Consider the following 16,562-nt stretch of genomic DNA (forward strand, 5'->3'; position numbering starts at 1 on the left):
GCTCTATGGGTAAGAATGGGGCAGTCACTTTAATGGGGGTTATACTTTTGGCCTCCCAATAGTAAACAGGAATTAGAAGAACAGATTCATAGATAAAAGGGTGTAAAAGCAATAGTGCTGCAGTCATAGGGGTTTTTAACCTTCCCAATGTTGACTGGGATTGCCTTTGTGCAAGGGGCTTACGTGGCAAGGAATATGTGAAATGCATTCAAGGGGGTTTTCCGAACCAGTATGTGGAGAGTCCTACTAGGGAGGGGGATGTATTAGTTATCATTTGAACTGAATTAACTGAAGTGTGGCTCCTGTGATGAGGATGACTTCAGGGAGAAGATACATCATGCAAACTGCACACTTTTGGCACTCATGAGTTGGGCTCTGCTACCCTTATATGCAGATATTCTTGGAAACTTCCTTTGAGGTGATTAATTGTCTGTCACCATTCATGACTAGAAGATTTTGATACAATTCTTTAGAACTGCTATGCTGTTCAATGCACATTGCTTCCACTATTTCACATACATGAAGCCGTTTCAGTTTCACCAAGCTGCTTTCTTGGGATGCTTGTAATAGCAGTGAGGAATATGCCAGGCTATGAAATTACGTATCGCAATGAAATACAATTCTGCAATTGCTGATGTACCAGAGGGTCTTGGTTGGTAGATGAATTCTGAATCTATTTATTAGAATGACGGTAATGGACGATATCCTTAGCGTGAAGAAAGGGCTTGTCTCTTCCAGGACTGGTGATGGTTTATCCTACTAATAGTGTCATGGGATGTACATCAGCAACAGATTTTTTGAGGACATGACCATGTAGGTTTAGCCCATATGCTGGATGCCTCACTATGTGGCAGCTGCAGCCAGCTCAGCCAGTCAAAGAAACATTTGAGACACAAGAGATTGCAGATGCTGGATTGTGGAGCAACACACAAGATGCTGGAGGAACTCAGCAGTTCAGGCAGCATCTGTGGAGGGAAATGGACAGTTAACCTATGAGGTGTTTTTCTAGTAACATTTGATACTGTCACCGAGGTCCCCCTAACCATTGTCTTTGAAGTAAGTTCTTATCCCAAGGATTGATCAACAAATCCTCGATCGATCAGCAGGTTGCACTTGAATCAGAGAGGGACCAATATCCTTGCAGGGAAATTTGCTAGTGCTACATGGGTGGGTTTAAACTAGATTGGTAGGGTGGGGGGGGGGGGGGGTGGTGTGGTGGGACTCTGAGCAGAAGCAAGTCATGGGATAAAGTTGTAACCAGCCAGAGCAAGTTTATTAATCAGGATAGCCAGGGGAACTGTAAAGGGAAGGAAAGGAACACTCACTTAAACTGCATTTATTTCAATGCACGAAGCTTAACAAGTTTGCGGATGACACCAAGATAGGTGGAGGAATAGACAGTATTGAGGAGACAGGCAGGTTGCAGAGAGACCTAGATAGTTTAAGAGAATGGGCAAGGAAATAGCAGATGAGATTCAGTGTTGAGAAATGTGCAGTTGTACACTTTGGAAACAGAAATAAATGGGCAGATTATTATCTAGGAGAGAAAAAGGACTTGGGGGTACTCGTGCAGAATACCTTAAAGGTTAACCACCAAGTCGGATCGGTGGTAATGAAAGCGAATGCTATGTTGGTATTCATTTCGAGAGGTATAGCGTATAAAAGTAAGGAAGTGTTGATGAGGCTCTACGGGGCACTAGTGAGGCCTCATTTGGAATACTGTGTGCAGTTTTGGGCCCCATATCTTAGGAAAGATGTGCTGATGTTGGAGAGGGTTCAGAGGAGATTTACGAGGATGATTCCCGGAAAGAAAGGGCTTACGTATGATGAGCGTTTGTCGGCTCTTGGACTGTACTCACTGGAGTACAGAAGAATGAGAGGGGACCTCATAGAGACATTTAAAATATTGAAGGGACTGGACAGAGTAGATGTGGTCAAGCTGTTTCCCTTGGTGGGTGAGTCCAGGACCAGAGGGCACAATCCTAGAATTAGAGGGTACAGGTTTAAAACAGAGATGAGGAGAAATTTCTTTAGTCAGAGGGTGGTGAATTTGTGGAATTCCTTGCCAGGTACAGCAGTGGAGGCCAGGTCATTGGAGGCGTTTAAGGAAGAGATAGATAGATATCTAAATAGTCAGGGTATCAAGGGATATGGGGATAAGGCCAGAAATTGGGGTTAGAATAGTGTTTTTTTTTGTCCCCCCAATTTCTCATTTCTTTTTCCCCTTTTCTTTGGAGCAGACTCGATGGGCCAAATGGCCTACTTCTGCTCCCTTGTCTTGTGATCTTGTGAAATGGACAAACTCAGAGCATGGATTGGCTCTGAGGACTCGGATGTTATAGCCATAACAGAAATATGGCTGAAAGAAGGGCAGGACTGGCAGTGCAATTTTCCAGGATACAGATGTTACAGGCATGACTGAGGTACAGGTAAGCAAGGAGTGGATGTTGCCTTTTTGATAAGAGAGGACGTAGCAACAGAGATGACATTCTTGGGGGATCATCCAGTTAGGCCAAATGGGTAGAACTTAGAAACAAGAAGGGGAAGGTCACTCTAGTAGGTCTTTATTTATAGACCCCCCAATAGTCAGCAAGAACTTGGAGCAGAAGTGTAGGGAAATTGCTCAAAGTTGTAAGAATAATAGTGTTGCATTAGTGGGAGATTTAAGAGTGTGATATCAAGAGTCCGGGGCAGCATGTTCCTGTTAGGGTGAAGAATAAATCTGGTAAGTTTAGGGAACCCTGGCAGACCAGAGAATCCACTGATGACTCTGAAAAGATTAAGTATACACTTGAGGGAAATCAGGAGGGTAAAGAGGGTACAAGATGGATCTGGCAGGCAAGGTTAAGGAAAATCGCAAGAGGTCCTATAGCTATATTAAGAGTAAAAGGATGGCAAGGGAGACAATATGCCCCCTTAAAGATCACAATGGCTGTCTATGCGTAGAGCTACAGGAGACAGGTGAGATTTTTAAATGAATGTTTCTCATCAGTTTTTACTAAAGGGATGAGGGAAACAAGTGATGATGTCTTGAATAACCAGGGAGATATTTGCAGCCTTACAGCGCATTAAGGTGGATAAATCCCCAGGGCCTAACTGAGTGCATCCTCGGACTTTGTGGGAAGCGAGAGAAGAAGTTGCAGAGGCTGTTGGAGATATTTGCTTCATTGTCAGCCACTGGTGAAGTTCCCGTAGACCGGAAGGTGACTAATGTCATTCCGTTATTTAAGGGTAGCAAGGACAAGTCAGGGAACTAAAGACCAGTCAGCCTGACATCAGTGGTGGGGAAGTTGGGGAAAGGGAATTCTGAGGGGCAGGATCTACCAGCATTTGGATAGACAAAGTCTGATTAGGAGTTATCATGGCTTCATGCATAGAAAGTTGTGCTTGAACCTTTTGAGTTTTTTTTTTGAAAAGGGTAGTTGAGGGTAGGGCAGTGGATGTTGTCTATTTGGACTTTAGCAAGGCCTTCAACAAGGTCCCACATGGCAGGCTGGTCTGGGAGGTTAGGTCACATGAAAACCAGGGACAGCTAGTTAGGTGGATTCAAAATTGGCTCGGAGGTAGGAAGGAGAGGGTGGTGATTGAAGGCTGTTTCTCAGAATGGAGGCCGGTGACTAGTGGTGTGCCGCAGGGGTCAGTGTTGGGACCCTTGTTATTTATACAAATTATTTGGATGCGAATGGACAAGGCTGGATCAGCAAGTTTGCAGATGACATGAAATTAGGTTTTGTCAATAGTGAAGAAAGTTATTGTAGATTACAGGGGGATCTTGATCAGTTAGGGAAGTGGGCCATGGAGTGGCAAATGGATTTCAATACAGATAAGTGTGAGGTGATGCATTTTGGAAAGTCAACCCAGCGTAGGACTTGTACTATGAATGGTGGGGCACTAGGAAGTGTAATGGAACAGAGGGACCTCGGAGTATTGTCATCTCTGGTGAGTCAGTCTAGCTACTCACCAATAGAATTTTCCCCTAATAGAATGCCTTGCTCAGTGCAAGCATCAAGGAAGCAACCCCCTGCAAGTGCGACAATGAGGAATGAAGGCATTAAAAACAGCATCAACATTACACTTGAGAAACTACAGAAGATCTGGGAGCTGCTATACTTGCTACTTTTACGAACTAGAACAGAATAGGTTAATTAATTACCGAAAAAGGGCAGAATTGAGCAAACTGGTAGCTGGTAGTTCTGTAAGAGTGTCAGCTGTTCACAGCTCATCTTGAATTTATGCACATACGTGACCAAACATGCAAGTCCACAAAGACCTAGAGCTCAAATGCCTATACCTCTGGTGTGCTGGAGGAACTGAATGCACTTTGCATTCAGCCCCTCAGTGTTATGCTTGTGTTTGCAGGTTACAGATGCCAATCTTATTTATTTGAATAGTGCTTCCTGTCAGAGGAGTGTCGAGGTAAGTGAATTATTTTCTTTGTTTTTAATTACTTTTAAGCATTTTAAGCAATTTCTCTTTAAATTTAATTTTTTAGTAAATATATCCATTTGAATTGTTTTACATGTGTCTACCAACATGGTGTTGAAGGTTATCAGGATCCAGGGGCTGGGCCTCAGCATTATGCCACCTGATGGCTACTCATCTCTTGTAGCCTGCTCTGCTTCCTGAGTGCAATGGATCTACCCTTTTTGCCTTCTGCATCCAAAGATAAGTGCAAGACAATATCACGGACAGAGTTTGAGCATCAAGCTAGATTCAGTATAATCTGGCCCTATGCAAAAATGCACAATAAATAAATCTACAGCATCTTTAAATGTTTGATTTAAAATTCTTTTGCTGATGGTTTTAATAACCATGCTACATATGTCAGTAACATACTTTTGTACATTTCCAATCCAATAGCTTATGTTGCATATAAACATACCAAGCTGTGGGAGCAGCACTGGGTAGTTGTAAGGCATTACAAAGAGATTCACACAGGTTAACGTTGTGCTCGCCTTCAGGTAACCGAAAGGATGTCCCAGGTCACTGTATTTTCCACTACTGCTCACAAATACCTGGGAAAAGAGTTTAAAAGAAAAATCAGTAAAGCGCAGAACTGCATACATACACAATGAATTAATGGCGCTATTTGAAAGGAATATTCGAAGGAGATAACAATTACAGGGCCACGAGGAAAGAACAGGGAAGTAGAACTAATTTCAAAACAGCTAGCACAGAACAATGGACTGAATACATCAATGACCCCATTACCAGTGCAACTAGTATATAATCATTATGGTATTTATTGTGGTGTTTAAATAAGTTGCAGTAATTTCAAACTGATTTGCATCAGGAGCACTGGTGCTTCTTTGGTGCTTTCCTCCAGATGAAAGAACATACTTTCATTATCCTAGAGTCAAATCAAAGATAACCAATTCAATTCACATTTAGAGAATCAGTATTTATTGCCAGCCCTGATTGACACTTGAATGCTGTTCATCCAAGGATAATCACATGGTAGGTCTGGAGTCACATACAGCCCAGAGCAAGAAAGGATGGCTGGATAACAGACTTCTTCCCCTGAAGGACACTAGTGAAACAGAAGGGTTTTCAAACATTCTGGTGATCTTGCATTTTAGTTAAAAATTACAGTTTAATAAATGAATTTAAATTCCATGGTAGCATTTGAACCAAGGTCTCTGGTTTGTTTTATCCAGGTTAGATTACTAGCAGCAGAAAATCATGATGCAAGTGATTTATATCAGTTTGGTGACATCTGCTCCGTCACCAAATAATTTAAAACTTATCAACCCATTGGCGCCCACCCCTCCGCCCAGAAAATGAAAATCTCTCCATTTTGATATTTGCAACAGTGCTGTTAACAAGGTGCAAATAAACTTTGTGAAGAGAAATTAGGCACAGCACCTTCCCATCCTAGGGCTCCAGTTGTGAAAATGGCAGTGTGCCCCTGGCAGGAGATTTATAATGCAGCAAGGCACAACAAGGAAAACCACTTTCAGAAGATCAGAAGATGCATGAAAAGTTTTAATTTGACTAAGTTATTCATAAAAACTAAATAAGAGCTTTCCCCACCACCCCCCAACAAAGGGCATATGTTCACACCTTAAGGCAAAACATTTTCCAGGCCCATCAGGAAGGCACACTTGCTCCATGCCCACCACCAACAGTCACTGAGTGAAGTTCATATACACATACCTGCCTCTAACAAGGGTAACATCTGAGGGAGGGTATCGCAGGGATTGCAATTCAAACAATCTTACCATTGTGCACGCACCAGCTCTTTCAAACTGCAATCCGTGCCAATAAAATGTGACCCTACTGTTCTCCAGTGTTATACGTGTCCATAAAAAGTTGGAGATGGACCTGGATCTTAATTTGGGTCCAGAAGGTTGGATTAGGCTGGACACTGTAGCCTAGTTGCTGAGCCAAGCATAAAGTGAATTCTCACAATCTATTGCCACAGCACAACTCCCATTCCATAGCGCTTCACGGGCCCCATCATTTAAGGAATTGTTGATGCCCTGATGACTTCTAAAAACTACTGGTAAGCCAGTGGTGGGGGCAGCTCATCAGGTAATTGGCTACATGGGGCAGAAGTAGACTTTGTGGTGGAGGTTGAGGAAAACTTGATGTGCAGGCAGACCTGTCTTATGGGCTGATGTTGTGCACTATGGCTACAATAACGGTAGACTAAGAATAGAATAGATTTCTTTATTAGTCACATGTACATCGAAACACACAGTGAAATGCATCTTTTTACGTGGAGTGTTCTGGGGGCAGCCTGCAAGTGTTGCCACGCTTCCGGCGCCAACATAGCATGCCCACAACTTCCTAACCCATACGTCTTTGGAATGTGGGAGGAAACCGAAGCACCCGGAGGAAACCCATGCAGACACGGGGAGAACATACAAACTCCTTACAGACAGTGGCCGGAATTGAACCCAGGTCGCTGGTGCTGTAAAGTGTTATGCTAACCGCTACACTATCATGCCTGCCCAAGAAGTCAGAGAACCAGCTGCAAGGTCAAAATTTAAATAACTGGCAGACTATAATTCAGCCAATTAATGTTCAACAAGCTCACAAACACCAATGGTATAAATGGCCCGATAAACTCTTCTACGTGTTGTTCAAGGGATAATTATTTGTTAGGATATTTGGAGAACACCCTGTTCTTCAAACAATTACATGGGATCTTTATATTCACTGAAGCAGGTATGTGGGGCTGAGTTTAACAAAGGAGGGCACTCGTAACAAAGCAGCACCTGGTATCGCGGGAGTCAGTTTTGATGAGGTGAAGAGAGTCTTCAATGGATGACTTTTAACAAGAGCAAGAGTACTCTACTGGCATGGTATATGTAGATATATATCACCCACCTGAGCATTCTGCAGTTGGGTAGCAGACAGCATTCTATTATCCACTCCCTGTCAATATTACAGGAAGAATAAATATGAGAATGGCCTAAAGGAAAAGACTATAGGCACAAATATAGAATAAACAGTCGCCGCTGCAATAATGCACTTACCTGCCAGCAGGTGTGAGGAGATTTGCGCTCTAGAATGTACTGGGTCAAAGGTGAAGGTTCAAGTTCATATTTGTCAAAGGGTAATTTATCAATGACCATTGGTTCACAATCAGCACAGGAGAACCTTACCACAGGGTGAGCTGTACGTGGAGGCTGAGGATCAAACATAATGGAGCATGATTAGTATTTACATATTTAACATTTCTGTTGTACATGAATGAAAGAAGGGTACAGACCAAGTGCAGGTAAATGAGATTTGTATAGGTGGACAGAGTGAGCTGAAGGGCGCGTTTCTGTGCTGTGACGACCTATAATTTGAATTACCAGACTAGTAACCCCAAAGGCCTAGACTAACAAGTCATGAAGACACAAGCAAAGTATTGGTCTTAATTATCTGCCATTTCCTTGTTTCTGTTATTAATTCTCAGTCTCCAGAGGTACCATACTTACCGTAGCTACCTTCCATTTTACATTTCCAAAAGGAACTCCTGCTGTTTTATTTCCACATTTTATGCTGGTTTATTCTCATTTCTCCTCCTTTGTTAAATTTTTAGGCCTCCTCTGCTGGTTCCTGAAAATTCCTAATCCACTGGCCCACCACCTGATTTTGCCACTTTATATACTTTAGACTTAATATTGCCCTTGACCTCTTTTGTTAACCACAGAATGATCATAGTATCATAGAGTCATACAGCACAGAAACAGGCCCTTTGGCCCACCATGCCCATGCTGACCATCAAGCACCTATCTATACTAATCCCATTTACCAGCACTTGGCCCATGGCCTTACATGCCTTGGTGATTCAAACGCTTGTCTATCTAGGTCTTAAATGCCTCCACCATTCACTCAGGCAGTGCATTCTAGCCATGAAAGTCAAAGATCCAGAAATTCATAGCAACCTAATACTGGCAAGACTACAGCCAAAATTTTCACACAATATCCTATCCCTTCCACCAATAATTATGTTTCTGCCCATTTCTGTCTTTTGAATTTCAACAGCTAATTGTACTTTACAAAATACAGGTTGAAACACTCTAGTCTGGCACCTTTGGAACCTGGCTGGTACTGGACCACAGAAAATCTGGACCACAGAAAATCTGGACCACAGAAAATCTGGACCACAGAAATTGCCTCCAATCATCTTTCTCTGAGCCGGAGAACTGTACTAAGTACCAGTATAGACACTCTGTGGGTCTTGCAGGGGTTCCGATATCTGTCAGTAATATGAAGTTTCCATAAGTCCGAAATGCCGTCAGCTGAGATTGCAAAAGTTGCACTGGTAGGGTTAATTAGCTACAGCTTAGTGCAGATCTAGGTTGATTTTAGATCTTATTTGCATCTTACTGGGAATTAGTTAATTAGAACAGATCTGTACTATAGAGGCCAGACCATGGGAGCTGCTGGATCAAAGATTTCAAGCTGCAGTTCCGCTCATCACCCTTTCAAACATCTTTCTAAATGCCAACCCTGTGCATCTGGAAATTCACATTATTCTGATTATTTGATTGTTTTCTTTAATTCTTCTTTTCTTGGATTCTTTAATCAACTTGAGTTACAACATATAGCTTTTACTCAAAATGTATTTTTCTTTTATGCAGTATTTATTGGGAGAGACCTTATAGCAATGTTTAAAATTATGAGAGATAAACATAAGGTGGATGGTAACAATCTTTTCCCCAGGGTTAGGGAGTCCAAAACTAAGGGGCATAGATTTAGGATGAGGGGTGAAAGATTTAAAGGGGACCCGAGGGTCAACTTTTTCATACAGAGGGTGGTGAGTACATGGAACAAGCTGCCAGAGGAAGTGGTTAAGGCAGGTATAATAGCATCACTTAAGAAGCACTTGGATAGGTACATGGAGGGGCGGGGCTTGGAGGGATATGGGCCGAATGCAGGAAATTGGGACTAACTGGGTGGGCACTGTGGTTGGCATGGACTGGTTGGGCTGAAGGGCCTGTATCTGTGCTAAATTGCTCTATGACCTCATCGGTGCCAACTACTGATTCAAGTCATTAATTTGAATGGAAAGCATTAGTGAAAGCAGCAAAGAACCTCTTAAAAATAATCACTTTCTTTGTCACTGATACTCACCAGCGTGGGGGAATTTTGATCCGGCCAAAAGGATTCAGGAATTGGCCAGTGTCCAACAGGTACGCCGGTCTTAGGGTTAGGTCTCACATATATTAACTTGTGACAGCTATGCCAAGCTTGAGGAGTAAATAAAGAAGTTGTTCGAGGTGGTTCAACCACACCATCTAAAAATAAAGAGCAAAATGAATAGGAACTGTCCACTGGATGTTGACTGGCTGAGGGGCTCAAAACAATAGAGATCTGGCACAATATTAGTAGATTGGTATTGGTTTATTAGGTATTGGTATTGATGTAAATAGATGTAAGTAGATGTAAATAGTCAGAAAAGATGGTGAAGCACAAAATGTGGCTGTGCTGATTAAGGAAGATATTACAGTGCTGGAGAGAGGACATGTTAGATGAAAGAAAGAATCCACATGATTGGAGTATAGTTGCAAGAATAAGGCATCATTGGAGTCATTCTACAAGCCATTAGTGAGAGGGAAATTACAGAGATGTGCTAGAACTGTGGACTGCCAGTATTGGGGGAAATTTCACATTGCAAAAAAGGTGGTGCTGGCAGTCTTCAAGTGCATAAAGGTGGACAGGTCCCAGGCCTGACCAGGTATATTTTAGCAAATTTAGATGAATGGGATCCACGGTAACTTGGTAGTTTGGGTTCAGAATTTGCTTAACCATAGAAGATGGAAGGTGGTGGTGAAAGAGTGTTACTCTGGCTGGAGGATTATGACCAACGGTGTTCTCAGTGCTGGGACAAGAGGTACCAATCTGTGATATACATAACGATGTGGATGAAAATGTAGATGGGTGGGTTAGTAAGTTTGCAGATGACACAAAGATTGGTCAAGTTGCAGACAGTGAAGAAGATTGTCAAAGGATACAGTAGCATATCAGTTACAAATAAGGCTGAGAAATGGCAGATGGAGTTCAATCAGGCAAGTGTGAAGTGTTGCACTTTGGGAGTCAAATGTAAGGGGAAAGTATGAAGTTGATGGCAAGACACTTAACGGCATTAATGTACAGAGGGATCTTAGGGTTCAAGTACAAAGGTCCCTGAAAATGGCCAGGAAAGTAAATAGGGTGGTAAAGAAGGTGAACAACAAGTTTGCCTTTATCGGTAGGGAGCAGAGTACAAAAGTCGGTAAGTCATGTTGCTGCTGTATAAAACTTTGGTTAGGCCACATCTGGAGTATTGTGTGCAGTTCTAGTTACTGCATTACAGGAAAGATGTGGAAGCTTTGGAGACGTACAGAAGAGGTTTATCAGTATGTTGCCTTGATTAGAGAGTATTAACTATAAGGAGAGTTTGGATAAACTTGGGTTGTATTCTCTGAACTGAGAGAGGCTGAGGGGAGACCTGGCAGAAGTTTATAAAATTATGAGAGGCATAGATAGGGTAGACAATCGGAATCTTTTTCCCAGGGTAGGAATATTAAGTACTAGAGGACAAGTAATTAAGAGGGGAAAAGTTTAAAAGAGATGTGTTGGGCAAGTTTGTTTACATGGAGAGTGGTACGTGCCTGGAACTGTGATGGATATTCACTATCCAGGGTTAGGAGGCTTTTTGTTAAGCTCGGCTTTTTAAGCACAGCAGAAGAAAATGTCTAAGGTTCAAGATGTTTATTGTTCATTTTTGACTAGTACTATTTAGCCATTCTCTTGAGAAATAATACTGTCCAGGCTCAAGAAGCCCATTGTTGACTTAATTGAAACTAACCTAATCAGAAGAAACAACATTGTCTATGTTAAACTAAGGCTCCAGCCATCTGACCTGATCAATGCAATGCAGAAAACATCACATGCAGACTAAGTCATCACTAGATGACTGGCAAAGAAAGAGATACAAATATTAGAAGGCAGTAAGGCTGAGGAAGAGTTCGAGATGAAGACATAGGGTCCACTCCTCAGCTTCGACCCAAGAAGCATCTCTTCCCAGAGCCTCTTTTGTGACGGGCAACGTTAGTCTGCAACCTATTGATATGTCTTTTTAGTTTGTAAGAATTGTACTTGTGTTTGGAAGTCCTTTGCAGAATTATAATCTCTGTTAGAATTACTGAAAATAAATGTGCTCCACTTAAAATGAATTGTTTAATCTACATTGTTAGCCGAAAGCATCTCCTCCTTGTTTGGGAGGTGGGACTTACCACTCAAAATAGCGATTATTGACAGCTAAATCTCTTCAGAAAAGAGACTAAAGTAGTTAAGTAAATTAGTCGTTACATGATACATTGATATAGTATAATGTCCCGAAAGCGAGGGTACTGATAGATAACTATAAGACTTAAGGTCTTGGCTTAAATTTAGGGCTCTAGAACAGGTACACTCAGTATCACAGTTGGTGCCCAACGTGGGGCACATTTATTAAAAGTATACATCATTATCATCAGTATTGATAAGCAGTTGTCCAATTCAGGCCATGCTCGACAAGTGCTACGGCATACCACCTAGTATTATAAATGGCTGACATCCTGGTTCCAGTAACTGCGCAGGCAAATGCTGTTTGATATTATGAATGTGTTAATAGTATAACAAAAATAAGGAATAATAGCTTTGATGCTCTTTTCAAATTAAACATGATAGCGGCAAAACAATGAGAGGAAAACAACTTGCACACTTGTCCACATGAAAGACTATTTATGAATTATTATCGACTCAGCCATTAGTACAGGTGTTACGCATCCTGGGACATACTGTAGGCCACTTACACAGCTATGGTAATTAGTTAGCCAATGAACAAGCAAAACAAGCCATCGGGGTGGACCTTACTACGGTAAGGGAGGCCAGGGTTCTGGTAGTAACTAAGCAACAAATAAAAAAATAACCAGGATGATGTTTTAAGGATACTCCTAGATACTACTAAACCCAATCCCAAAGGATTTCCAACACAGTACAAATACGAGACTGATGGTGAATGCAAGGTTTGGGTATGCCACCCTAAAAAGGATAAGCAGCAAATACCTCCTGCTAATAAGTGGGAAGAACTGATTTGAGAAGCCCACCAAGGAGTTGGACACAATCACAGTAGCAGACAAGTCACTCATGCAAAATTAGCCATGTTATACTGGAGGCCTTGTATGTTGATTGATTGCAAGTAATTTGTTGCAAATTGTAAAGAATGTCTGGCCTATAATAAAGCAGCAGTCACAAGACCACCTCCTAAAAGACAAATAAAACCAAATGTACCAATGCAGGTGTGGCAAATTGATTATATAGGCCCATTTCTGGTATCCCAAGCCAACCCACATACGTACTCTTGAGATAGTTGATCTTTGTATGGGATATACGTGGTTAGTCCCCACCACTTCCTGTAGTGAGACCACTACCGTCACGGCACTCCAGAACTTGATATTCCCACATGCTGGCACTCCCGCCTGTTTACATGCAGACCGAGGGTCTTCCTTCATCTGTAAAGGCTTTCAAACCATGTGTGAACAAGCAGGAATACAGTGGCACGCAAAAGTTTGGGCACCCCTGGTCAAAATTTCTGTTACTGTGAATAGCTAAGCGAGTAAAGGATGACCTGACTTCCAAAAGGCATAAAGTTAAAGATGACACATTTCTTTAAAGTTATATCTTTTTCTCCAACAATCCCAAATAGTGCAGTCAAAGGATTAGGTTTAAAATTTATTTTAAAAAGTAAAGAAAAAGTATGAAAGATCTCTGTCCAATATTTTTTAAGACTCTGACAAGTCCAAAAGATGTGAATTAAGGAAGCCACTCCATTATTGCATTTATCACAGTAAGGAGATATATCAGAATAAAAACGGGATAGTTTATCTTTAGACAAATGAGTTCTATGGACCACTTTAAATTGAAGGAGAGAGTGACGAGCACATAATGATGAAGTATTAACCAACTTGAAAATTTCATTCCAAGTTTCCTCGGAAATTGACATCTGCAAATCTTGTTCCCAAGCATTTTTAATTTTATCTAGTGGCACCTTACTCATTCCTAATAATCTGTCATAAATATTAGATATTGAGCCATCCTGAAAGGGTCCCAACTTAAAAATTACATCTAATAAATTCTGATCGGAACACAAAGGAAAAGAATGTAATTGAGATTGAAGAAAATCTCTAATTTGTAAATTTCTAAAAAAATGAGTTTTTGGTAAATTATACTTGGTAGACAATTGTTCAAACGAAGAAAGATTTCCTCCAACAAACAGATCTTGAAAACAAGTAATACCTAATTTGTCCCACTCTTTAAAAACTACATCAGTCATAGAAGGTTTAAAAAAAGCAATTAGAGAAAATGGGACTGGGCAAAGAAAAACTCAATAAACCAAAATATTTTCTAAATTGTAACCAAATCCTCAAGGCATGTTTAACTACTAAATTATCTGTTAGTTTAATCAGATATAACTTTGAAGGCTTCTGATTTACATATTCTGGCTTTTATTTCTCTTATAGCCAGGAGAGCAGTATTGCTTAAATGGAAGGAAGCTACTCCACCTACGCATGTTCAATGGTTACGGGATGTTATGTCATACTTGAATCTAGGGAAGATTCGCTGTTCAGCTTTTGAATCTAACCTAGACTTCCAAACCCTGTGGGGACCCTTTTTGAATTATTTTCAAAATCTCTGATTTGGGGACTAAAATGCAGATATTGGCTGACACTGTTACGTTTTTTAAGGTTTTTCCCTGCTGTTTCGTCTATCTAACAGCTTCGGGTTTTGGTAGTGGGGGTAGATTTTTTTTTGTAATAAAATATTTCAATTTTTTCTTTCCTTTATTAACTAACTACTATATGTGATTATTGATTTAGAATATTGTAATCCTAAGTACGACTTAATACAATGTATTCAGTGGTATTTTTACTTTCTTTTTTGATACATGTACTCTATTTTTTTCATGGATTTAATAAAAATATTGTAAAGAAGACACATCTCTTTAATATTTTAAGCAAGATTACTTTTTTATTTCCATCTTTTACAGTTTCAAAATAACAAAAAAGGGAAAAGGGCTAGAAGCAAAAGTTTGGGCACCCTGCATGGTCAATACTTAGTAATACCCCCTTTGGCAAGTGTCACAGCTTGTAAGCGCATCCTATATCCAGCTAAGAGTCTTTCAATTCTTATTTGTGGGATTTTCGCCCATTCTTCCTTGTAAAAGGCTTCTTGTTCTGTGAGATTCTTGGGCCGTCTTGCAATGCACTGCTCTTTTGAGGTCTATCCACAGATTTTCGATTATGTTCAGGTCAGGGGACTGTGAGGGCCATGGCAAAACCTTCAGCTTGTGCCTCTTGAGGGAGACCATTGTGGATTTTGAGGTTGTCACGAACCAGCAACAAAAGAAACACACAGCATGATTCAGTGTTAAAAACTATTTTATTAATCACTACTTATGATAATACGTAAAATAAAAGTAAAAATGTTAGTGTGTTAGAATTCAAAAATGTTAAACCTTGAACGTTAACCCCAAAAACTAAACTCTTCGTGTGTGTGTGACAAAGTCCCAAACTCCACGTTCAGGAATGGTTCTTAAAGTTCAGTTCCGCTAGCCATAAGGTGAAACATGAGTAAGGGCTTCTTCAACAACCACCGTTGTCTGAAGATAAGACGTAGATGTAGAAAAACAGAGAGAGAGAGTAAATACGAAATCCAAATGTTCCACGATGGAACCCAAACGACACTCCAGTGTTTACTCGGTAGTGACTTCCTCACCCCGAAAAGCATCCGAATCGTGGTCGTCCACACACAAATACCTGTTTCCTTCTACAGGTCAGCAACAAAGTGAACTCCACCGGATTACTTCCAATTTCCATACATGGATTTCAGTGACAGACACAGTTATTGTTTCTCATCCATCGATAGAGAACACTAGCAGGCTGGTGTCTCTCTCCCTTCTCTCTCTCTCTCTCTCTCCTTCTACTTTCTTCAACCACGTCATTACGTCCTTTATCTTCTATTGACGTAAGCACGCCACACACACACACACACACACTCTATCTTAAAGGGACATTCACTGAGTCCATAACAAGGTGTGTTTAGGATCGTTATCCTGTTGTAGAAGCCATCTTCTTTTCATCTTCAGTTTTTTGTTTTACAGAGGATGTGATTTTTACTTCCAGAATTTGCTGGTATTTAATTGAATTCATTTTTCCCTCTACCAGTGAAATGTTCCCCGTGCCACTGGCTGCAACACAACCCTAAAGCATGATCGATCCATCCCCATGCTTAACAGTTGGAGAGGTGTTCTTTTCATGAAATTCTGCACCCTTTTTTCTCCAAACATACCTTTGCTCATTGCAGCCAAAAAATTCTATTTTAACTTCATCAGTCCACAGGACTTGTTTCCAAAATGCATCAGGCTTGTTTAGATGTTCCTTTGCAAACTTCTTACGCTGAATTTTGTGGTGAGGACACAGGAGAAGTTTTCTTCTGATGATTCTTCCATGAACGTCATATTTGTGCAGGTGTCTCTACACAGTAGAACAGTGCACCCCCACTCCAGAGTCTGCTAAATCTTCCTGAAGGTCTTTTGCAGTCAAACAGGGGTTTTGATTTGCCTTTCTAGCAATCCTACGAGCAGTTCTCTCAGAAAGTTTTCTTGGGTCTTCCAGACCTCAACTTGACCTCCACCTTTCCTGTTAACTGTCATTTCTTAATTATATTATGAACTGAGGAAACAGCTACCTGAAAACGCTTTTCTATCTTCTTATAGCCTTCTCCTGTTTTGTGGGCATCATTTATTTTAATTTTCAGAGTGCTAGGCAGCTGCTTAGAGGAGCCCATGGTTGCTGATTGTTGGGACAAGGTTTAAGGAGTCAGGGTATTTATAAAGCTTTGGAATTTGCATTACCTGGCCTTTCCTAACGATGACTGTGAACAAGCCATAGTCCTAACAAGCTAATGAAGGTCTGAGACCTTGGTAAAAGTTATCTGGGATTTCAAATCTCTGGGGGTGCCCAAACTTTTGCATGGTGCTCCTTTCCTTTTTTCACTCTAAAATTGTACAAAACAAAAATAATACACCAATCTTG

The 16,562-nt window shown here is 40.9% G+C and overlaps 1 protein-coding gene across 6 annotated transcripts in view; it reads right to left on the minus strand.

The window, feature by feature from the left end:
• The window catches only part of ints6l (integrator complex subunit 6 like), a 115,836-nt gene that overhangs the window by 47,728 nt on the left and 51,546 nt on the right, over positions 1-16,562 (minus strand). For 2 of the 6 annotated variants that reach the window (XM_052020930.1, XM_052020932.1), the window contains exons 8-11: positions 9,577-9,740; positions 7,485-7,637; positions 7,336-7,383; positions 4,883-5,015 (exon numbers count right to left, since the gene is read on the minus strand). In XM_052020930.1, the coding sequence (XP_051876890.1) occupies positions 4,883-5,015; positions 7,336-7,383; positions 7,485-7,637; positions 9,577-9,740 (498 nt within the window). Of the gene's footprint in view, positions 1-4,882; positions 5,016-7,335; positions 7,384-7,484; positions 7,638-9,576; positions 9,741-14,497; positions 14,822-15,900; positions 16,174-16,389; positions 16,525-16,562 lie in introns of those variants that run through there. The other 4 variants (XM_052020931.1, XM_052020934.1, XM_052020933.1 and 1 more) reach the window with 4 other exon arrangements.

Source organism: Pristis pectinata, chromosome 8, assembly GCF_009764475.1.
Source record: "Pristis pectinata isolate sPriPec2 chromosome 8, sPriPec2.1.pri, whole genome shotgun sequence".
Lineage (NCBI taxonomy): Eukaryota > Metazoa > Chordata > Chondrichthyes > Rhinopristiformes > Pristidae > Pristis > Pristis pectinata.